The sequence below is a fragment of the Rhinoderma darwinii genome, chromosome 4 (assembly GCF_050947455.1).
Source record: "Rhinoderma darwinii isolate aRhiDar2 chromosome 4, aRhiDar2.hap1, whole genome shotgun sequence".
NCBI classification, from domain to species: domain Eukaryota; kingdom Metazoa; phylum Chordata; class Amphibia; order Anura; family Rhinodermatidae; genus Rhinoderma; species Rhinoderma darwinii.
The window spans coordinates 239,507,697-239,533,034 of record NC_134690.1 but is presented as its reverse complement, the minus strand read 5'-3'; the positions used below and the strand labels follow the sequence as shown (position 1 = coordinate 239,533,034).

Sequence of the window (25,338 nt, the reverse complement as noted above, 5' to 3'; positions counted from 1 at the left end):
TACGGCTGAAAAAAGACACATGTCCATCAAGTCCAACCAAGGGAAGGGAAAAGGGAAGGAAAAATGTCTACACATAGGAGCTAATATTTTTTTGTTCTAGGAAATTATCTAACCCTTTTTTAAAGCCATCTACTGTCCCTGCTGTGACCAGCTCCTGCGGTAGGCTATTCCATAAATTCACCGTTCTTACTGTAAAGAAGCCTTGTCGCCTCTGCAGCTTGAACCTTTTTTTCTCCAGACGGAGGGAGTGCCCCCTTGTTTTTTGAGGGGGTTTTACAAGGAACAGGATATCACCATATTTTTTGTATGTGCCATTAATATATTTATATAAGTTAATCATGTCCCCCCTTAGTCGTCTTTTTTCAAGGCTAAATAGGTTTAATTCTTTCAATCTTTCCTCATAACTTAAATTCTCCATGCCCCTTATTAGCTTCGTTGCTCTTCTTTGTATTTTTTCCAACTCCAGGGCATCCTTTCTATGAACTGGAGCCCAGAACTGAACTGCATATTCTAGATGAGGCCTCACTAATGCTTTGTAAAGTGGCAATATTACATCTCTGTCCCGCGAGTCCATGCCTCTTTTAATACACGACAATATCTTGCTGGCCTTTGAAGCAGCTGATTGACACTGCATGCTGTTATTCAGTTTATGATTTACAAGAACACCCAGATCCTTCTCAACAAGTGAATCCGCCAGTGTAGCGCCCCCTAGGACATATGATGCATGCAGGTTGTTGGTACCCAGATGCATAACTTTACATTTATCTACATTAAACTTCATTTGCCAAGTGGACGCCCAAACACTTAGTTTGTTTAAATCTGCCTGCAATTCACAAACATCTTCCATAGTCTGAACTATATTACATAGCTTGGTGTCATCTGCAAAAATAGAAATAGTGCTATTAATCCCATCCTCTATATCATTAATAAATAAGTTGAATAATAGTGGTCCCAGCACTGAACCCTGGGGTACACCACTTATAACCGGTGACCATTCAGAGAAGGAATCATTGACCACAACTCTCTGGATACGGTCCTTGAGCCAATTCTCAATCCAATTACAAACTATATTTTCTAAACCTATAGTCCTTAATTTACCCATTAGGCGTCTATGGGGGACAGTGTCAAATGCCTTTGCAAAGTCCAAAAACACTAAATCCACAGCGGCCCCTCTGTCTAGACTTCTGCTCACCTCTTCATAAAAACAGATTAGGTTAGTTTGACAACTTCTGTCCTTAGTAAAACCGTGCTGGCTGTCACTTATAATGCTATTTATTGTCACATAATCCTGTATATAGTCCCTCAATAGCCCCTCAAACATTTTCCCCACGATGGATGTTAAGCTTACTGGTCTATAATTACCCGGGGAAGACCTAGAGCCCTTTTTGAAAATAGGCACCACATTTGCCCTGCGCCATTCCCTTGGCACTATACCAGTCACTAGAGATTCTCTGAATATTATGAAAAGGGGGACAGAAATAACTGAACTAAGCTCTTTAAGAATTCTAGGGTGTAACCCTAATAATAATAATAATGATAATCTTGATTTATATAGCGCCAACATATTGCGCAGCACTTTACAATTTAAAGGGAACATAAACAGACAATATCAGACATTACATAGTGACAAAGCTAATTTACAATCCAAACAATAGGATTGAGGACCCTGCTCGCAAGAGCTTACAATCTATGAGGAAATAAGGGAGACATAAAATTTAAAAGTGTTTGTTCAGTACAATGGTCCAGCCATCTTTTATACACATGGGGTGGTACACATGATGCTGCATGAGCCGGTCACCAGCCAGTATCCGTGTCTGACGGACATGAAGTGCATTAGGGTGCAAGGAGTGTGAGGGAATCTTATTCTGATGACTAATGTGGCAAAGGAAAGGAGTCCGATTAGGGAATGTTATACGCCTGTCTAAAAAGATGTGTTTTCAGTGCACATGTAAAACTGTGGATGTTGGGAATTAATCTGATTGTCTGTGGTAGCACATTCCGGAGGACTGGAGCAGCACGGGAAAAATCTTGGAGACAGGAGAGGGAGGTTCGGATTATGGAGGATTTTAATCTAAGGCCGTTGGCAGAATGTAGAGCAGGAGTAGGCTGGTAGACATGGTAGATGAGGGAGGAGATGTAAGGAGGTGCAGCACTGTGGAGAGCTCTGTGGGTGAGAGCACAGTTTTAGAAACATTCAGTTTCAGATAGAGAGAGGACATGATGTTAGAGACAGCGGACAGACAATCACTGGTGTTTTGTATTAGAGCAGGGGTGATGTCACGGGAAGAGGCATATAATTGGGTGTCATCAGCGTAGAGATGGTACTGGAAGCCAAATCTGGTGATGGTTTGTCCAATAGGGGCTGTGTAGAGAGAAAGGAGAAGCGAACCTAGGACTGATCCCTAAGGAACCCCGATAAAAAGTGGATAAGGAGAAGAAGTAGAACCAGCAAATGACACACTGAACGAGCGGTCAGAGAGATAGGAGGAAAACAAAGAGAAAGCAGCGTCCTTGAGGCCAATAGAGTGGAGCATGTTAAGTAGGGGTTTGTGGTCTACAGTGTTAAAGGCTGCAGAGAGATCCAGAAGAATCAGTAGAGAGTATTTGCCGTTAGATTTAGCCGCCAAGAGATCATTTGAGACTTTAGTAAGGGCAGTCTCTGTGGAGTGTAGAGTGCTGAAACCAGATTGTAAGGGGTCTAGAAAGGAGTTAGCAGAGAGAGCGCGGATAAGGCAAGAGTAGACCAAGCGTTCCAGGAGTTTGGAGATTAAGGGCAGATTAGAGACTGGTCGGTAGTTAGTCGTGCTAGATGGGTCAAGAGCTGGTTTCAGTAATGGGTTAATAATGACATGTTTAAAAGAGGAGGGAAAGATATCAGAAGAAAGAGAGAGGTTAAATATTTTAATGATTAGTGACAGCTGGGGAGAGGGACTGGAGGAGTTGTGAGGGGATAGGATCACTAGGACAGGTAGTGGGACGAGAAGAAGAGAGGAGCTTAGGACTTAGTGACTTCTGTTATTGGGTCAAATGCTGAAAGTGAGGAAGAGGGAGTGCGAGAGGGAAGGGAATCGGTTATACTAAGGGACTGGGAGATAATATCATCCCGGATTTTGTCAATTTTAACTTTAAAATAAGTGGCCAGGTCTTCAGTGCTGAGATCTGTGATCGGTGTCTGCACTTTAAGACTAAGGAGGGAGTGAAAAGTATCAAAGAAGCGTTTTGGATTATTAGATAGTGTGGAGATGAGATAGGTGAAATAGACTTGTTTGGGTCTGTGAAGGGCAGAGTTGTACATTTTGAGCATAAATTTATAATGAAGGAAATCTGCAGCCAAATGCGATTTTCTCCACAGACGTTCGGAACATCTCAAGCACCGCTGAAGAAAGCGGGATTGAAGCATGTGCCAGGGTTGTCATCGTCTTTTTCGGGTGGTTCAGAGTGTAGGGGGGGGCTGCTTCGTCCAATGCATTTTTACTGTAATGTTTGGCAGCCAGATTGGGACAGGAGAGGGAAGAGATAGGGGACAATGAGGACTGTAGACTGTCTATGAGTTTCTGAGTGTTAATGGCATGTAGATTTCTGTATGTCTGATACGTAGTGATGACCTGAGGAGGCAGAGAATATTTGATAGTAAAGGAGAGAAGGTTGTGGTCAGAGAGCGGGAGAGGAGAGTTACTAAAGTCAGAAACTGAGCAGAGACGGAAGAAGAACAGGTCAAGTTTTCAGGGTTATTTCCTTCTCCCTGTTATTCCACACCGAATAACCACCTCTTTAAATTGGAAACTGAGGGCATGCGTGGAAGAGATATACCAGGAAGACAAATGTTGGTAGACATCCTCCCTCAGTGAAGTAGGAAGTACAACTGAGCTTTATTGAACAAAGAATTTACAAGTTTCCTCCCTAGAGATGTGGGACGTGCTTAAGCCCTATTGGCTCCATTCAGCTGTGAGTTCATCTGTACACTCCTCTTGCATTCCAGGGGTGGTGTCTTCCATAGGCGTGTTCCTTATGCAGACTCCATCTTGTTACAAACATTCAAGCTCTTTGTGTAATATACTGATATATGTAAATATGTCTGTAAGTATAATATTTTTGCAAACAATATACATGCTAATGATCCCTGACAGTCCCCCCTAAAAATATTATTACTCTATCACTCTATCCCTGAGTCTTGCCTAGCAACCTACTACTGACCACTCGAACCAGGCGGGTAGGGGTTTTGGATTTCTTCACCAGCTTGAGACGAGCTACTCCTTATGAGTAACCCCCCTTTGTACCTGGACTTCCAAGGTTTCGGAATGATCCTAACTTTCCCTATTCTCCTCAGGATACAGGATGTATATGGTGATAGTCATTCTTTGGAAGAGACCCTCTTGCAGTGAGAGGCGTGGATCCATGTCGGCCTTCCTTCTGGCTTAAGTGCAGTGGGCGAGATCAGGAGGACCTGGTATGGACCCTCAAATCTGGCTTCCAAGCCCCTCGCATTCTTTTCTGTTAAACCTACCAATATTGGCAATAATCCAAACTTCTCCTCCACGGCACTTGTATTGGTCATAATTGTCGCACTGTCACTTACCGTCCTAATGGGACTTTTACCCCTGCAGATATAACATGTCATGAGCAGCATCTTCCTCAAACCTAAAGACACCCGGGTAACATAACCTCCGGGCTCTCATTGCTGCCATGTACTTCTTACATATGAGTGACAACAACCAGTGACCTTCACCTCACACCTCCACATAAAACTCCTCAGATTGTAATTTGCAGTACCGTGGCATATTTACACACATTATAATTATAAACCTCAGACAAAATAAACTCAATTAATAATATAATGCTATCACCAATCTCATGCTATCACCCTCAGGTTTTGGGTCCCATCAGTTCATTCCAAGTCCTGTACATAATCGTCATCTTCTTCTTCTGATTTCTGCTCTTCACTGACTGTCGCCCTCAGGGTAACCCACACAATTGTGGAGTCAAACTGCACAGTGGTGTCCAATGGGGGATTTATTATTACCCCCCCCCCTGGTCACTTACTTATTAAAACACTTGATACTGCTGACGGATTCACTCAGGTCTTTGGTCTTTACTTTACTTTGCTGATGTCATCAGGACTTGGTTTGGTCCTTCTCATCTGTCAGACACCGTCTCTTTTAGTATACGTCACAAGGCTGTACATAGCACCTCATGCTGTGAGCCTAGGGTGAGTTCCCACGTAGACGGAGTGGTGGAGTTTTATTGTGACTACCACAAACCCTCCGTATCTGTCCTCTTCCTCTGGCAAGTTACTTGTCTGCACGGCTGCTTAGAATTGTGACACTGCCGTCAGTTCATGACAAACGCGTTGTACTGGCTCAAGATGCGCCTGCCGCATCTCAGTGATGGAGTTCATCATATTAAAAGTCTTCTAGTTCATGTTCACTGGCACTTGCTGGGGACCCAACCCTTGTCAATTGTTAAAATAAATGCTAATCTGGTGATAACATCATCCGCATACACTATAAACGTTGTTCTAAGTACATACAATAATAATGTCAGGCCCTTAAACGACGTCGACAAACACCTTTATGTAAGAAAAACGTCTCTTTTCCACTGGACAGGGCACCTAGAAAATGTGTAGTTACTGGGTACATTGTATTTGCACTTGGTGTTACACTTTTCAGCAGGATTTGTACCTTGATCTCAGCTGATTACCTGGAACAGCTCCTATTCACAGAAATATACACAGATTCCACATGTTTATCTGACAAGTGTCTCAAACCAATTTTTCTCCCCCTACTCTGGTTCGTTTTACCTGGGAAGGCCTCTCAAGTTCTGTTCTCTTTGTGGGAGGCGGGTATGATAAGGTTGGCACCGGTCTGCCAGGACTGTTCTGTAGGCAAATCAAACAGCTCTAACAGAATTTACCAGCATCAGCTGTAAAAACCTGGGACATACCAATTAGATCTTACCACATCGATCCTTGCAGTCTTGGGGCATATGTGAGGTCACACCATCAATGCAAGTGCCATCAAGAGTGCCTTGGGTGCTACCGGTTTACCTTCCTTTATCCGTCCACATTCTGTTAGCATCTGGTTCTCACGCCTTCCGCTCCCAGTTGAACACTTCCTGTGGAGAACAAGCTTTACATCCCATAATCAGTAATAGATCTTAATCAGATAATTCAACGTTCACACTGGGCAGTAACTAAAACTGATACATACAAACTGATTCTTCTTCTCTCTCTCTCTATATATATATATATATATATATATATATATATATATATATATATATATATATATATATATATATATACATACACATATACACTGCACAGAATTCTCTGCTCTAAAATTTTCCTTTCACAACAAAAACATTTTCAAATGGGAATCTACTTGCACTGAGAAGTTATCATTTACACAAACATAATACTGACGCATGCCTCCGATAGTCCAATGCTAAGGCTGATCCAGAACTTTGCATAAAACTTAAGCTCAGTATTCAATATTCCCACAACACTTTGTGAATATCGTTATTAACCCCTTAATGACCGCCGATACACCTTTTTACGGCGGTCATTAGTGGGCTTTATTCTAGAGCGCCGCTATTCTACGTAGCTGCTGTAGAATAAAGTAAACAGAGCAGGGAGCCGTGAAATCTCCCTGCTCTCAGCTGCCAGATGCAGCTGAGGGCTGGGGGCGTCCCTGCTCTGCCGGGTGAGATCGATATTAGTATCGATCTCACCCGTTTAACCCTTCAGATGCGGTGCACAATAGCGAGTACCGCATCTGAATGGTTTTGGAGAGAGGGAGGGAGCTCCCTCTCATCTCACTGTCACCCGGCGATAAAATCGCCGAGTGTCTGTGTCTTCTATGGCAGCCGGGGGTCTAATAAAGACCACCAGGTCTGCCTGGAGCGAATGCCTGCTAGATCATGCCGCAGATGCCTGTCCGTTTTAAATGGACAGGCAGTAATACACTGCAATACAAAAGTATTGCAGTGTATTATAATAGCGATCGGAGGATAGTTTAATAAAGTTAATAAAAAAAAAAAAGTGAAACAAAAAAAATGAAAAACCCACTTTTTCCCCTTACAAACTGCTTTACTATTAAAAAAACTACAATAAAGCAAAAAAGTTACACATATTTGGTATCGCCGCGTCCGTAACGACCCCGACTATAAAGCTGTTACATTATTTAACCCGCACTGTGAACGCCGTAAAAAATAAAATAAAAAACAATGGAAAAATTGCTGTTTTCTGTTAATCCTGACTTAAAAAAAATGTGATAAAAAGTGATCAAAAAGTCGCATCTACTCTCAAATGGTACCAATAAAAACTGCAAGTCGTCCCGCAAAAAACAAGACCTTATACAGCTATGCCGACGCAAAAATAAAAAAGTTACAGCTCTTCGAATGTGACAATGGAAAAATGTAAAAAATGGCTTGGACATTAGGGCCCAGAATGCAAGCAGGGGGAAGGGGTTAAACAAACTAACTTTGGAATAACATCTGGAGAACTGCTGACATCTTATCATTGTACAAACACCAGTTCAATACTTGGGATAAGCACTGTTCCCCTGTCACTACACACGTCTGCAGTGGGGAAGATACTGGCCGGGCTTCAGACCCCCCTGAGAACAGGTCTACACACACGAGCACATTGCCATACACTTCTACCTCGGGTAGTTGTATGTTCTGCAGTCGCTGGGATGGGTAATCTGGCCGGGCTGCACTTTTCATAGGTACCTTTGCTGTTTTACCTATATAACGCCGTGCGTATATCATGTAGGCTGCTACAAACCTAGTGGTGGCATTATTGTATCCAGGGACAAGCCAATTTACTGACACTTGGCTACACATACCCTTGTTGTCAGGTCTGTCATCTCTTACGCTCTCAATTGGCTTACCCGATGATCCAATAAAGTTCCTACTACCAATGGGCCCATAATTGTGGGCGATGCCAAAAGCGTACCTAGAGTCAGTGTAAATGTCGGCCGGCTTACCTTCTGCCAGGTTACAAGCCTCAGCGAGCACCTCCAGCTCCGCTCCTTGAGATGAACAAGAAGGTGAGAGTGGTTTCTGGATAATTTATCTGGTGCCTCGTATCCTGTCTTGTACATACTGTATGAAGTATTTCTACATTACAAATTTACATTAAAAACCCATGTCACATATAGATAGAACATTTCAAAGGGGTGGCATCTTCATTCTCTAAAATAAAAACAAATGTTATACACTTCTCCACACTCATCTGATAATGCAGAACACTTTGAGAATCTCACTTTTATCAGGTTCTGTAAATACTTGATTAATACAAAAACAAATAAAAATTACTAAAATCTTTACATAAAATTAACAATGTTCAGATAATTTTCACCTCCTTCCCTACTAAATCTGTAAAGACTCATCTGTGAGTGACCTCGGCCTCTTGTGTAAATTTGCTGGAGGGGGATGGTCTCTTACACAATACCTCATATTGGGTGGAGACTACAGCACAGCATACTCAGTGCCATATTTACTGTTCTGGAAGGATCTACACAGAAAAACCTCAACAATAATGTGGATTACTTATTGGGGTCTCATACACATTTTGTAGATCTCCTGGAACCAAATTCATTAATTCAAAATAAAACCAAAATCGTACCTGATCAGTCTCATCACCATTCCCCCCTTTTTGGACTCTGGGAAAGTAATGTAGCAGGGTTCAAAACTACATCTCAACATAATAAAGTCGGGCACTCTATCTGGGGGCACTAGTTTAACCCCCTGTAATACACAACAGCCTGGAACAAAAATGACTTTCTCCTGACAAGAATACATTTTATCTTTAAAATGACTTGCAATCATTTACCTGTAAAACATCTTACATTTTCCAAAATAACATTTAGGCAGCACTATAGCACGTGCCTCATGTGTAAAAACAAAAACAAAACAATTGTAATTAGTTATTCAATAAAACAGAAAATAATATATCTGGTAATATTAATTACTGCAAACCAATAAACTATATATAAGAATAGGGAACAGTAGGGGTACATACATTTTCAAGACCCCGTGTCTCACAATATCTGTATTTTAATTCATTTGAATTAACATCAAAGCATTCCAACATTAAATCTTATCACATCATAACACATAAATATGCAGCGTAACTTTTATCTTTTTGCAGACATATCCAGCGGTCTGTAATATTTTTTTCACTTGGTATAGTTGCGGACAACAGCGCATGTGCAAAGATAAGAAACTTACCTTTACACACGCAGAAGAAATGCCTCCCGATCTGACCCCCTTAGACTTTAATCTTTGGGGTCATCTGAAGGCAATTGTCTATGCTGTGAAGATACGAGATGTGCAGCAACTGAAACTACGGATACTGGAAGCCTGTGCTAGCATTTCCTCTGCGGTGTTGCTGTCAGTGTGTGAAGAGTGGGAGAAGAGGGTTGCATTGACAATCCAACACAATGGGCAGCACTTTGAACACATTTTATAAGTGGTCAGAAACTTGTAAATAACTAATGAAAGAATAAAGTAACGTTAAAACCAAGCACACCATTGGTTTTCTTGTTTAATTATCGATAAGTTTGATGTGTCACATGACCCTCTTCCCATTGAAAAAACTAAAGTTGGATACAAAATGGCCGACTTCAAAATGGCCGTCATGGTCAACATCCAGCTTGAAAAGTTTCCCCCCTGTCATATACTAATGTGCCACAAACAGGAAGTTAATATCACCAACCATTCCCATTTTATTTAGGTGTATCCATATAAATGGCCCACCCTGTAGATCTAAAATCAGTGCAATATTGTAATTCCTTGTCTCATCAGTCCATGCTCTATATATAAGCTTATACCAGTCTGCTTTTCAGACTTCACACTGCACACATTATATCACACAGCCCCCCTCCCGATCACACTCTATATTAGTCATCACATTCTACAGGAGGGGGTCACACACTCACTCCTCACAGCTTCTGTTCTCACAATCTTAACAATTCTAATGGCGGCAAAAATTCTCCCATACAATGAACCTCCAAGAGTCACACATCTGTACAACAACTCAAGATAATGTACGTATCTGCAATCATTCATCACACTATTGTATAGGAATTATCTACGTTCAAAACATCAAACACATAATCTGTAACTGTGTCCAATCTGTCGGCCACTATCTCTATATTATGATGACGTGTCTTTTCACCAGTACACTGCATCCGTGTTGCAGCTTGTGCACCCCTGGGACGGAAACTAGAATAGAAGAAAACATTGCAGCATGTGTTACTGTCAACTCTTTACTGAGGGAAATGACAAAATGAACAAGGCTATCATTTCATACTAATTTGGTTGGGCCGGGCGTGACCTCATCAGGGGGTGGGGGGCGGCCTCTCCCACAGGAAACACAGTGCTCAGCTGCGAAGGGGTTTTGCTGCCCACAATGAGGACACACCCAACATGAGGGACCGACGCCATTATAGGGCGGTGGCTGGTCCTGTGGTTTCTAATAGATATAACATAATACAATGCCTTCCTTATTTCCAACTTCCCTTTGTTCTCTCAAATACCTTTTGCCCAGTCTTTGGCTTGTAGCCGCCCTCCCCTATGCATCCCGCACACTTCCATCAATTTCTTCGTTTTACTTACAACTTATCACACGACTTATCAGTGCTTTATACATTATCAGTGCTTTATACACACCCCGCATGCCCACGTATAAGACTACCCACGACTTATCACACATCTTATCGTGCCCGCGTGCCCCTGTATAAGACAGGTTATAATACTACCCACGACTTATCACACGTCTTAACGTCCCCTCGTGCCCCTGTATAAGACAGGTTATATTTTCTATCTAGTCCCTAATTACCCAGAGGATGGTTAGTCGGGCGCGACTAATTTCTTACGGGTTCGTGACCACACAGCGGGGATGTCGCTCCTGTCGTCTGAGCTAATCCAGCCAATCGAGAAGGGTTATACAGATTCCCACAAGACCGTCCACTAACACAGATAAGTCGAAGATTTATAAAATCAACTGACTTACCGTGTTATTGTGGAGGTGATCAGGCTCCTTCAGTAGGCAGTCCCGGGTCATCTGCTTCACCCTGTGATTGTCGGTTGTCTGGATTCCGAGATCCCCTCAAGTGATACCCCACGTTGGGCGCCAATTGTCAGGGTTATTTCCTTCTCCCTGTTATTCCACACCGAATAACCACCTCTGTAAATTGGAAACTGAGAGCATGCGTGGAAGAGATATACCAGACAGACAAATGTTGGTAGACATCCTCCCTCAGTGAAGTAGGAAGTACAACTGAGCTTTATTGAACAAAGAATTTACAAGTTTGTGGGACGTGCTTAAGCCCTATTGGCTCCATTCAGCTGTGAGTTCATCTGTACACTCCTCTTGCATTCCAGGGGTGGTGTTTTCCATAGGCGTGTGCATTATGCAGACTCCATCTTGTTACATACACTACCGTTCAAAAGTTTGGGGTCACCCAGACAATTTTGTGTTTTCCATGAAAACTCACACTTATATTTATCAAATGAGTTGCAAAATGACTAGAAAATATAGTCAAGACATGGACAAGGTTAGAAATAATGATTTTTATTTGAAATAATAATTTTCTCCTTCAAACTTTGCTTTCGTCAAAGAATGCTCCATTTGCAGCAATTACAGCATTGCAGACCTTTGGCATTCTAGCTGTTAATTTGCTGAGGTAATCGGGAGAAATTTCACCCCATGCTTCCAGAAGGCCCTCCCACAAGTTGGATTGGCTTGATGGCCACTTCTTGCGTACCATACAGTCAAGCTGCTCCCACAACAGCTCTATGGGGTTGAGATCTGGTCACTGCGCTGGCCACTCCATTACAGATAGAATACCAGCTGCCTGCTTCTTCCCTAAATAGTTCTTGCATAATTTGGAGGTGTGCGTTGGGTCATTGTCCTGTTGTAGGATGAAATTGGCTCCAATCAAGCGCTGAGACTCTAATGTACTTGTCTTGTTGCTAAGTTGTGCAGCGTGGCCTCCCACTTCTCTTTCTACTCTGGTTAGAGCCTCTGTGTGCTGTCCTCTGAAGGGAGTAGTACACACCGTTGTAGGAAATCTTCAGTTTCTTGGCAATTTCTCGCATGGAATAGCCTTCATTTCTAAGAACAAGAATAGACTGTCGAGTTTCACATGAAAGCTCTCTTTTTCTAGCCATTTTGAGAGTTTAATCGAACCCACAAATGTAATGCTCCATATTCTCAACTAGCTCAAAGGAAGGTCAGTTTTATAGCTCCTCTAAACAGCAAAATGGTTACAGCGGTGCTAACATAATTGCACAAGGGGTTTCAAGTGTTTTCTAATCATCCATTAGCCTTCTAACACAGTTAGCAAACACAATGTACCATTAGAACACTGGAGTGATGGTTGCTGGAAATGGGCCTCTATACACCTATGTAGATAAGGCATTAAAAATCAGACGTTTGCAGCAGCTAGAATAGTCATTTAGCACATTAACAATGTATAGAGTGAATTTCTGATTAATTTAATGTTATCTTCATTGAAAAAAACTGTGCTTTTCTTTCAAAAATAAGGACATTTCTAAGTGACCCTAAACTTTTGAACGGTAGTGTACATTCAAGTTCTTTGTGTAATATACTGATATATGTAAATATGTATGTAAGGATAATATTTTTGCAAACAATATACATGTTAATGATCCCTGACAAAGTGAATGCCCGTCTTCATGTGTAGGAGAGTTAGTAAGTTGTGACAGACCTAGGGAGGAGGTTAAAGATAGAAATTGGGAGGCAGATGGGGAGATTGTGTTATCAATGGGGATGTTTAAGTCACCCATGATGAGAGTGGGTGTTTCAGAGGATAGAAATTGTGGAAGCCAGGCATCAAAATGATCCAGGAATTGGTGGGGTGAGCCTGGGGGGCGGTAGACAACTGCCACTCGGAGGGAAAAAGGGTGAAAGAGTCTGAGGGTGTGGACTTCAAAAGAGAGAAATGTGAGTGAGGGGACAGGGGAATGACCTGGAAAGTGCAGTGTGGGGAAAGAAGTATACCTACTCCTCCACCCTGCCTGTTCTCAGGTCTGGGGGCATGAGAGAAGTGGAGACCACCATAAGATGGAGCAGTAGCGGAAGCAGTGTCAGACAGGTGTAGCCATGTTTCTTTAGGAGCTAGAAGGTTGAGAGAGTTAGAAATTAATAAGTCATGAATAAAGGTGTTTGTTGCACATGGACCGAGAATTCCAGAGCGCACAGGTAAAAGAGACAGGAGAAGACGTACAAAAAATGTTAAGGAGATTTGCAGGGTTTCTATGTGTGGCAAGTAAGTGGTTGAGCTTGGCAGAAGAAAAGAGAGGACCAGGGTTGTGAGAGATGTGCCCTGCAGCTAGTAGCAGGAGAGTAGAAAGAGACAGCAGATGGTTCAGTGATTTATGGGAGCGACTTTTGTGTTGAGCAGTGAGATGAGATGGTGTGAGGTGATTCAGCAAAGTGAATAGTGCACGGGAGCTGTACATCGGCGAGGGAAGGAGAGAGGGACTGATGTGGACTGAATTTTCTAAAGGGCTAAATGGGCGGTAGGATTGTAAATTAACAACCGCTACAATGATGAGTGAGACAGTGAACATGTTGCGATGGTTTGGTCGTGGGAAACAGATAAAAATTCTAAATTAATAATTATAATGTATGCAAGTTTGTTTGTTTAGTCCACCTTACCTGTCACTTACCATGTCTAACTGTCAGGACACTTTGCCAATATAACACTTAGACCGAGATGACTTCTGCAGTTGCGCCACCCCTGCACGAGTGCCTTCCCCTTATGCTACATCTAAATTTATAGGGGAGTAGATGCTCACATCTGGGCCTAATTAAGCTCGTTCAGATATCAATCAAATAAACTAGACATTACGCTTAGTAACGTAAGTAATAATAATACTAATAGTAATAATACTGTTAATGAAAATTTTTATTAATATGGGTGACCAGAGACCCCCAACAGCGACACCATCGGGCATGAAAGGGCCCTTGCCACTCGGCCCATAATGTTATGTGCCGGGCTGTACACACTACCGGGCCCCAAAGCAGCCGCTATGGCTGCTACAGCAGTAGTTACGCCACTGCCTTTGACATTTAATTTAAAACATTTTTTGTAGTGTGATAAATTTTACCTCTGAATATTTAACAGCTTATATATAGATAGAATCTATATAAAAAGTTGAGTAACTTTGTAAATACATTACATTATGTTTTCACTGAATCCTTATTCCAGCCTGTGTTGTGATCATACTGCTGTTTGCTATTAGAAATCCTCCTTTCCCCCAGACACACTGCACGATGCACTCATTATGCACAGGGGGAGGGTCTCTCTCCGGCCGCTGAAGCCCTGCATAGATGCGTAGTCTGCCGCAGCAAGTCCCTTCTGTCTGCTCCTACAGAAACGCTGCACCGCCTGGTGAATGGAGTGACGTCTGTGCACTATCCCTCTGGCAGCCAATCAGAGGGAGATTACAGCAGAGCTCTAGGAGATTACAACAGACAGGAGGAAAAGGGCGGCTGACTGGGAGCACTAGAACCCTGCCATTTGTGAAGGCCCCTAGAGCCTTGTGGGAAGCCTCATTTCTGTTGTTAAATATTCATTTATGTTCATTAAAGGGGTTGTGCAGCGCCTCTCTTTTCCGGCCAGGCCAATCTGACATTGTATGTTTGGAGACACTGCTCCGCATTAGGCATGACTGTTGCCAAGGTAACCGTCCAACAACCAGCAGGTGAAGCATTGGTGGCCGCTGACCACCGGCGTCTCTCTCCTACCACCGGCTGGCGTTCTGTTCATGCTCGTTGGAGTCTCCCTTTTCAGGGATGCCGTCGCGCTTTGCTCCCTGGCTCCTCCCCTGTACTGTGCTCTTAGGGTTTGCGTGCTCTTGCCGTTTCCTAAAGGGCCAGCGCATGCACTGTAATAGTGTCCCCACCCTATCTCTGCACACGCAGGACTTTATAAGTGAGTCTGCCCCTTGCCCCAGTGCCTGGGCAAAGTTGGACAAACCTTAAGTTATCCTGCGAAGGTTCTGTATGAGGTGGCCATACGCCAATCTGGCAGAGTAGCCCAGTGGGTCCACAAACCTGCTGGTCGTTACAGCAGGTATCAGAAATGCATCCTATTTATTAGAATAGGATACATGCATGATACCTGCTGAAGTTTTCCCCTTCATGTGCCCCCAAACACATACCAGCCACAGAGGGCCCATAACACAATTCCATTTAAAGAGGCCCTGTCACTAGGTCATATAAGTTGAACTGGTATACTGACCTGAGTAGGGCTGTCTCCCTGATTCCAACACATTTTTCTTTTTTTAATGGACACTCCCGTTCCATAGATATGGCCCACTGTTGTTTTGGCTCCCTCTACACTAATTTGCTGTAGTAAGCCAATGGGGAGGAGCTATCTTCCCTGCTTCTGATGCTGACCATTTAGAAGCTAGGCAGCTTAAGGGTAGTTCACACCCCATTGGCTAACTACAACAAATTAGCATAAAGGGAAGCCAACACAATAGTGGGCTATATCAATGGAATGGTGGAGTCCAGGAAAAAAAAAACAGCGTTCAAATCAGGGAGACAGCGCTATTCAGGTCGGCTACTAAGTTCAACGTATAAGTCCTAGTGACAGGTCCTCTTTAACCCGTTCCCACTCCTTCACGTGCAATTCCGTCATGGTAACCACATCGTTCGTGCTCCATGATGGAATAGTACGTCACGGGAGGAACGTTCATTCTGGCCATCCTCCCAGCACATTTCGTACAGCAGTTGCCGCAGCTCCTTTAGCGGGGACCGGTCGCAGTGTCCCCGCTGATGAACCCATTAGAAGCCGTGTTCAATAGCGATCGCGGCTTCTTAGGTATTAAACCACCATCGACGGCCCGCTACATGTTAGCGGGCGGCCATGGTTGCTATGGTAACCAGAGGACTAATAATGGCCCCCGGGTATGCCATCTATGGAAGCCTAGTGGGTCCTGACAAAGTCAGGACTCACTATGCTTGCTGTCAGTGAGTAGCTGACAGCTCCAATTTGCTGCACTACGCATGTAGTGCAGTGTATTAGAATTGCGATCAGGGCCTCCTGCCTTCAAGTTCCCTAGTGGGACAAAGTAAAAAAGTAAAAAAAAAGTTGTGTAAAAATAAAAAAATAAAAGTTTTAAAAGTAATAAAATGTAAGAATCCCCCTTTTTCCCTTATCAGTCCTTTATTATTAATAAAGATAAATAAACAAATAAACTATACATAATTGGTATCGCCGTGTCCGTAACGGCCTGAACTACAAAAGTATTTAGTTATTTATCCCACACGGTGAACGCCCTAAAAGAAAATAATAAACCATACCAGAATCACAATTTCTTGGTCACTTCACCGCCCAAAAAAATGGAAGAAAAAGAGAAAAAGTCGCATGTACCTAAACATGGTACTGATCGAAACTACAGTTTGTTACCCAAAAAATAAGTCCTCGCACGGCTTTATTGATGGAAAAATAAAAAAGTTATGGCTCTTAGATTATGGCAACACAAAAAGTAAAAGATTTTTTATAAAAAGTATTTTATTGTGCAAACGCCATAAGACATAAAAACTATAAACATATGGTATCGCCGTAATCGTATCGCCCCGCAGAATAAAGTGAATATGTCATTTATAGCGCACGGTGAACGCTGTAAAAAAAATTGAATAAAAAAACAATAGTAGAATTGCTGTTTTTTTTGTCACCACGCCTCTTAAAAAATAGAATAAAAACTGATTAAAAAGTCGCATGCACCCCATGCGACTATGCACCCCATGCTATAATGAATTCTTCACTTTTAAGGGGTTTCCCGTGTACTGGTACCTCTCTGCAAAGCTCTGCAAATGCAACATGGCGCCCAGAAACCAATCCAGCAAAATCTACATGCCAAATAGCGCTCCTGCCTTTCTGAGCACTGCCGTTTGTCCAACCAGAAGTTTATTACCACATATGGAGTATTGCCGTAATCGGTAGAATTGCTTCACAAATCTTGGGGTGCTTTTTCGCCTTTATTCCTTGTCAAAATTAAAAATACGTACATTTTATCGGAAAAATGTGATTTGCAATTGCACAGCCAAATTCCACAAAATGCAGCAGAAAACCTGTGGGATCTAAATGGCCACTATACCCCTCAATAAGTTCCTTGAGGGGTGTAGTTTGCCAAATAAGGTCACTTTTGAGGGGTTTCCACTGTTTTGGCACCACAAGACCTCTTTAAACCGGACATGGTGCCTAATAAAAAAGGAGGCCTCAAAATCCACTAGGTGATCCTTTCCTTATGAGGCCAGTGCTTCAGTCCATTACCCCACTAGGGCCACATGTGGGGTATTTCTCAAAACTGGAGAATCTGTGTAATAAGTATTTACTTGTGTTTCTCTAGTAAAACCTTTTTTTTAATAAAAAGGATTTTTTGACAAAAAAAAATGAAATTTGTAAATTTCACCTCTACTTTGCCATAAATTCCTGTGAAACACCCAAAGGGTTAATAAACTTTCTAAATGCTCTTTTTGAATACTTTGAGTGGTCTGGTTTCTAAAATGGGGTGTTTGATGGGGCTTTCCAATATATAAGCCCTTCAAAGCAACTTCAGACCTGAACTGATACCTAAAAAAACAGGCTTTTTAAATTTTATTCAAAATATGAGAAATTGCTGCTTATGTTCTAAGCTGTGTAACGTCCTAGAAAAAAAATTATGCCAACATATAGTAGACACATGGGAAATGTGAACGAGTAACTATTTTGGGTGGTATAAACCTCTGTCTTACAAGCAGATGCATTTAAATTCAGAAAAATTAAATTTTTTTAAAATTTTCTCTCAATTTTACTATTTTTCACAAATAAAAACTGAATATATCGACCAAATTTTACCACTAACATAAAGCTTAATGTCTCACGAGAAAACAATCTCAGAATCGCTTGGATAGGTTTAAGCATTTCGAAGTTATTACCACATAAAGTGAAATATGTCAGATTTGAAAAATGGGCTCTGAGCCTTAATCCCTTACCGACATTTGACGTATCCAAACGCCATAGTCGGGTAGGGGAAGTATGGAACGGGCTCACGGAGTGAACCCCCTCCATACGATGCGGGTGTCGGCTGTATGTTACAGCCGACACTTCAGAGTAACGAACGTGATCCCACTAGTTTAACTCGTTAAATGCTGCGGTCAATAGCGACCGCGGCATTTAAATCGTTAGAAAGAGGGGGGCGACCCCCTCTAACAGCTCATCGCGCCCCCCGCAATGCAATCGCGGGTGGCGATGGTTGCTATGGCTGCCTTGGGGCCTAATGAAGGCCCCCAGGTCCGCCATCTTTGTGCTCCTATTAAGCGCTGCCTCCGGCCGGGCTTAATAGAAGCCTGTCAGAATCACGATATACTGCAATACATTAGTATTGCAGTATATCGTGCAAGCGATCTAACGATCGCTGGTTGAATTCCCCTAGGGGGACTAATAAAAAAAGTAAAGATTAGTAAAATAAAGTTTTTTTTTATGTAACAAAAAAATAAAATATATTCAAAGTAAAAAAAACAACCCTTTTCCCATTTCCCCCCTAGAGCATAGTAAAAAAATACATAAATAAACATAATTGGTATCGCCGCATTCGTAAAAGTCTGAAATATTACAATATATCATTTTTTAACCCGTACGGTGAACGCCGTCACTATTTTTTGGTCACCTCATCTCCCACAAAGAAATAGATAAAAAGTGATCAAAACGTCGCATGTACACCCAAAATGGTATAATTAAAAACTACAGCTTATCCCACAAAAAAATAATCCCCCATACCACTTAATCGATAGAAAAATAAAAAAGTTGTGGCTCTCGGAATTTGGCGACATAAAATTAATTTTATGTTTTAGACTTAGGTTTTTACTTGTAAAAGTAGTAAAATATAGAAAAAACAATATATATTTGGTATCACCGTAATCGTATTGACCCACAGAATAAAGTTACATTTTTTTTAAATGAACAGTGAATTCCGTAAAAACGAAGCGCAAAAAACAATGGAGAAATCGCTGTTTTTTTCATTTTCTTCCCCACAAATATTTTTTTTCCCCTTTCCTAGTACATTATATGGCACAATAAATGGTGCTACAAAAAACTACAATTCGTCCCCACAAAAATCAAGCTCTCATAGTACTATATCGACGAAAAATAAAAAAGTTATGGCTTTTGGAATGTGGGGAGGAAAAAACGAAAATGAAAATCTGAAAAATGGCTGCGGCGGGAAAGGGGTTAAGGCCCAAACTAGGCTGCATCCTTAAGGGGTTAAACTGTTTCCAGATGGCCCCTTTTGTCGAGCCTTCTGTTGGAATCATACATTGGTGAATGCACAAAACGTATACCAACGACGTAAGGCTCAGAAGTGATGTGAACAGAACCATACATGTACAATTTAGTGCTTTGGTTTGTTTGTGTGTGTGTGTGTCGGGGTCTAGCCCATTCTCTGTCGTCTGTGTCTACCCCTGGGTATTGTATAGTGTTTATTTAAATGAATGAGCAACGATGTATAATAGTCCTCCAGAGTGGGGGCCGCTCTGTGCAGCAGGAAATGGTTAAGCTTCGAAGCTTGCTGAATTATGAATACAGCTCCGAACTATTATACAGACAAACTCTGTATCAGTACAAGATGAGTAACAAAGTTACTTGATTTTTATATATATATTAATTTTATATTTACATTGTAAATTGAGGTTCGCCAAGATCCGTCAGAGCTCCAGCTGGAAGCTATGACATTTTTTTACTAAACTTTTTGATTTATTGTAGCAAAATTCTGCAAAAAAACAATTACACTTAGTGCAGAATTCTATATGTAATATAATTTCCACAGCAAATTCATGTTTTCTACAGTCCATGTGTGCATGTGTAAGTAGTCACAAGGTTCTGTGGCAAAATGCGTAAAGTTCCTTCTTAGCCATGGTCCAATATACACAGATGCACACTTGTAGCTGGTAAGCCTTGGCGAGCAGGGCACTCTATCCTTCTGTACCAGTGTGTTGCTCAGTAAGCTACTGTTTATTGTACTTATTTTATTATTTAGTCATGTTTTTTATTTAAACCCCTCTGTATTTTGTAGGTACAGCAACCTGAATGGTGCTATGAAATAATACTAATAATAAAAATAATAATAACAAAAATATTTAATTATTGTGTTTGTTAATGGGGTTGGGAGTAGGGGAGAATAATGTGGGGTGGTATGTTGTAGTATGTTAGGCCTCATTCACACGACAGGGTTTCCCGTCCGGGTGCCGGCCGTTCATAAATCGGCCGGCACCCGGCTGCATTAGGAATAATAGACCCCTAATGGGGCTATTCACACGACCGATTTTTTTGACGGCCGGGAAGACCGGCCATCAAAAAATAGGACATGCTCTATTTTCGGCCGGGTACCCGGCCGCCCGGCTCCCATAGAAGTCTATGGGGCCGGGTAATACACGGCCATCACCGGAATGTGTCCCGAGTGATGGCTGGGTTTTCCGTGGCTTGCGCTCTATCTCCTCCTCCTCACAGCGCAGAGTGCATGTGAGGAGGAGTTGATGCCATTCGGACGAATGGCTACGCTGTACGCTGGCTCCCTTCCCCTGCTTGTTAAAAGCGCCCTGGCCCGGCGACACCTTCCACTGTAGCGACGCCACTATAGCAGAGCAGGGAGGTATCTCCCCGCTCTGCTATGTGCTAGCCCCACTTTAGCTCCTTGAAGGAGCGGAATCCCAGTGTTTTCGGGGATTCCGCTCCTGGACAGAGCGCTTGATATCTCTGTCCATATCTGGGCAGTGACATCAGGGGAAACTCCTGAAGCGGAATCCCCGAACACATGGGGATTCCCCTTCAGGAGTTGCCGCTGATGTCACTGTCCAGATCTGCCCGGCCCGGAACGGATGCATAACTTTATGCAAACCGGCCGGGCAAAATGGCCGATTTTACCGGCCGACACTCGGGCTCGGGCGGGACCCGGTCGTGTGAATCCCGCCTTATGTACAAAACTTTTTGTCCTAAAATAATAATCAAGAATATCTAAAGAGCTACATGTAAATGCTAACGTTTGACCTTTTCCACTGTATAATGTATTGTTTCGTTTGGGCATGATAGCAGTTTATTATGAGGCTGGTAATATTGATACATGCCTTATATAGACAAAGCATTGATTACATTGGTTTAATATTTTATAAATACACTACAGAGCTTACAAGATATTATAAAATGACATAACTTTTCTTTGAAATTGCTTATTTGTCTCTTCTTGTTTGCAGTTCCTTCACCACCTTTAAATCCTCGAGTATATAGTTTACAAAATGCAGGTGTATTTGACACAACGGATATTGGGGTGGAGTTGAGATGGGATACCCCAATGATGAGCAATGGTGTGTTGATAAACTTTACAATTTCCTACAGAATAATTAATGAAAGTAAGGATGCCCAAACATTTACTGTATGGGTTACCGTGAACACAACAGTGTCGTCTATGTCTTTTATTCTCAAAGGCCTCGGTCCAGGACTCCTTCTTCAGTTTCAGGTAAAACCTCATGTACAATGAATGAATAAACTGTACTGAATAAATTGGGACGGGTCAGCTGTGAAGTCGTTGCAAGCTACTTCTTTTTCATTTATCAAACATCTGAGACATTATAAAGCTAGATAAGACATGGAAAACGTGTGAATTTTGCCTCCTGAAGAGGACGTGGGAGGTAGTGTGGTGATGTGGCTGTTCAACATACTTATCAAAGTCTAGATACAGAGATTTAGGCAGGGGACTACATGTCAACATTTGGTCACCTGCAAATTAAGGTGAAATTACAGGATTAATAATGTCAATGTTTACCTATGGTACACAAGGTAGTTAGTAACTTTGTGACCATCCTAAACAATCCTATAGAGTTGCAAGATCGGCCAGGATGTATTTCCTACATGGAAACATTGCGGTTCACGCTCACGGTAATGCCATGATTGTACTGCGACTCGTATGTGACTAGATTTACCTATGTAGCCCAAAACACAACAAACTAGTTCAAGGGAAAAGTGTTAAAATTTGCTATTAGTAACCAGTCATGTTGTCCCTTCCATTTTCCAAAAGGCCTCTAAAAAATTAGAGCTGAAATGTGTTTACTGAGGACAACTGCCGAACTTTTCACTGGCACTAGATTTGATAAATCTCTTTGTCTTGCAAAACCAGAGCACATGTATGACACGCCACTGCAAGAAGGCATAAAATAAAGCACACAGTCATGCGCTTTTCATAGACAAACATTGGGTTGTACTGAAGATCTCTGACTTTAATCGTGGCACTGTCATAGGATGCCAGCTTTTCCGCAAGTCAGTGCTTCGTTGTATCACTCACTATAGAGTTCCAAACTTCCTCTGGAAGTGACATCTGCACAAGTACTGTGCGATGGGAACTTCAAGAAATGGGTTTCCATGGTGGAGCAGCTGCACACAAGTGGTGTAAAATGCCATTGGAGTGATGAATCACGTTTCACTATCTGGCAGTCTGATGGACGAATCTGGGTTTGGGGATACCAAGATAACGGAATGTATAGTGCCTACTGTAAAATATGGTGGAGGAGGGATAATGGTCTTGGGCTGTATTTTAGGGTTTGGGCAGGGCCCTTATTTGTAGAAAAGTGTAATGTTAATGATACAGCATACAATGACCTTTTGGACAATTGTATGTTACCAACTTTGTGGGAGCAGTTTGGGGAAAATGAACCTTCCCCAAACTGTTCCCACAAAGTTGGTAACATACAATGTTCTAGTGAGGTCCATAAAGACATTGTTTGATGAGATTGGTTCGAAGGAACTCGTGGGGCCTACACAGAGCCCTGTCCTCAACTCCAATAAACACCTTTGGGATAAATTGGTACACTGATAAATTGGAATACCTTCAAGTTCAACATCAAGTCTGACCTTACAAATGCTCTTTTGACTGAAAGGGCACAATTTCCTAAGTCCAAAATCTTGTGGAAAGCATTTCCAAAGAAGTGGAGACTGTTAAAGCTTTAAAAGAGGGCCCATCTCCATATTAACACCCACGGTTTTTGAATGGGATGTTCAACTACCTCAGATAGGTGTGATGGTCAGGTGTCTAAATACTTTTGTCCATATAGTGTATTTCATGAAAGCAGACAACCTGAAGAATTTAAAGTCCCAACATATTAATAAACGGTTATGATTATATTCAAATAACTTTGTGACAAACAGGATTTTGTTTTGGGAAAAAAATGCATGAAATTTCATGTTTATGAGTAAGCGCCTGTTCACATCACCGTTGCTCTTCTGTTGAGGGGTTCCGTCTGAGGTTTCCGTCAGGTTAACTCCTCAATGGAAAGGCAAACTGAAACCTTAGCTTCCGTTTCCCCCCACCATTTATCTCAATGGTGACGGAAACTTTGCTAATGGTTTCCGTTTGTCACCATTGTGACAGGGTTCCGTTGTTCTTGACGAAAGCAATAGCGCAGTCGACTGCATTATTGATTCTGTCAAAACAACAGAACCCCTACGGAACAGTGACAATTGGAAACCTCTAGCAACTTTCCGTCACCATGGAGATCAATGGTGAGGGAAACAGAAGCTAAGGTTTCAGTTTGCCTGTGCCGTTGAGGGGTTAACCAGACGGAAACCTCCGACGGAACCCCTCAACGAAAGGGCAATGGTGATCTGAAAATAGCCTAAAATGTATAAATTATAGGTCAAGGTGATCAAAAATTATATATACCACACATGTACACAGGGCCGCCATCAGGGGGGTATTACTGGTACTCCCGTCAGGGGCCCGGCCACATGAATGAAGTAAAAGGGGCCCGCCGGGCTGCCGTCGCACCCCCCCCCCCTCGGACTGTTGCCCCCCCCCCCTCGCAACGCTCACGGCCCCCCCCTCGCAACGCTCACGGGCCCCCCTCGCAACGCCCGCGGCACCCCCCTAGCGTCACCCCCCTAGCGACACTCCCCTAGCAACACTCGCGGCAGCCCCTGCATACCTGTTGTAGCTTCACTGGAGAGGAAGATGCAGCATGTGCTGAAGCTGCGTGTGGAGATCCCGCCCCCCAGCTCCTCTACACTGCCGACCGGACCTGCAGGCTGGTGAGTATGTTCCCCTATCCATTCTGATTCCCATCCCCCTGACCCCATTTGTAGATTGTATAAAGTTGGTTAAAAAGTTTTTTGGTATTTTTTCGTTTTCCTAGCGCTTTTTTGCCGCGATTTTCGTAATCGCGGCAAAAATGGCGCAGTTTCGCCGCGATTATATAAAAATCGCGGCAAAACCGCGTGATTTGTGCCGCAATTACGAAAATTGCATAAAAAAAAGATACAAAACATGAAAAGTGCTGTTAGGCTATATTCTCACAGTGCGGTCAAGTCACGTTTTTTTGCAAAAATTGTGGCAAAAAATGGGATTTCACCGCACTGTGTAACTAGACTAAGGCCTTATTCAGACGGCCGCATTCGGTCCGTGACATACGGAGCGTGATGGAGCCGCACTCCTAGCATCATAGTTATCAGTGTTGCTGGGAGTCCCTGCCTCTCTGCGGGAATACTGTCCCATACTGTAATGATGCTTTCAGTACGGGACCGGGGACAGTATTCCCACGGGAAGGGAGGGACTATGATCATAGATAACTGTGATGCTAGAAACCCGGCTCCCTGAACTGTGGTCGGTCCGGGAAATATGGCCGATACACGCTCCGTATATCACAGACCGAACATGGACATCTGAATAAGCCACTTACTTGCCTCCTATTTTTGGTGCGGATTGTGCACTGAAAATTCACTACAAATGACAATATAAGGCCTTATTCACACGAACGTGTTATAAGTCCGTGATACTTATTACGTCGCACGGACTTATGTTAGTGAATGGGGCCGTTCAGACTGTCAGTGAATTTCACGCAGCGTGTGTGCGCTGTGTAAAACTCACGACATGTCCTATACTTGCCCGTGTTTCGCGCAGCACGCACCCATTGAAGTCATTGGGTGCGTGCAAATCGTGCACGGCACACGGAAGCACTTCCGGGTGACGCGCGTGATTCGCGCTACACAGGGCCGCCATCAGGGGGTATTAGGGGTACTAGTGTAGGGGGCACGGCCAAACTTAATTGAAAGGGGGGTCCGGCAACTGCCGCGACTTGCCTTTGGTAGAAAAAAACAGGCCCCTGCAATGGGGCCTGTTCTTTTCACCAAAACAATGTCGTGAGCTGCGGGCCCCCCTCTCGTCAAACACCGCCGTGAGCTGCGGGCCCCCCTCTCATCACCGCCGTGAAACACCGCTTGCGCGCGCGCGCGAACGACCGCAAGCTCGCACCCGCGCGCGCATGACCGCAAGCGC

At 42.9% G+C, this 25,338-nt stretch overlaps 1 protein-coding gene across 1 annotated transcript in view; it reads left to right on the top strand.

The window, feature by feature from the left end:
* ROS1 (ROS proto-oncogene 1, receptor tyrosine kinase) overlaps positions 1 to 25,338 on the top strand; it is a 223,311-nt gene that overhangs the window by 87,169 nt on the left and 110,804 nt on the right. The window contains exon 19 of the mRNA XM_075863703.1: positions 21,272 to 21,534. Within this exon, the coding sequence (XP_075719818.1) occupies positions 21,272 to 21,534 (263 nt within the window). The remainder of the gene's footprint in view (positions 1 to 21,271; positions 21,535 to 25,338) is intronic.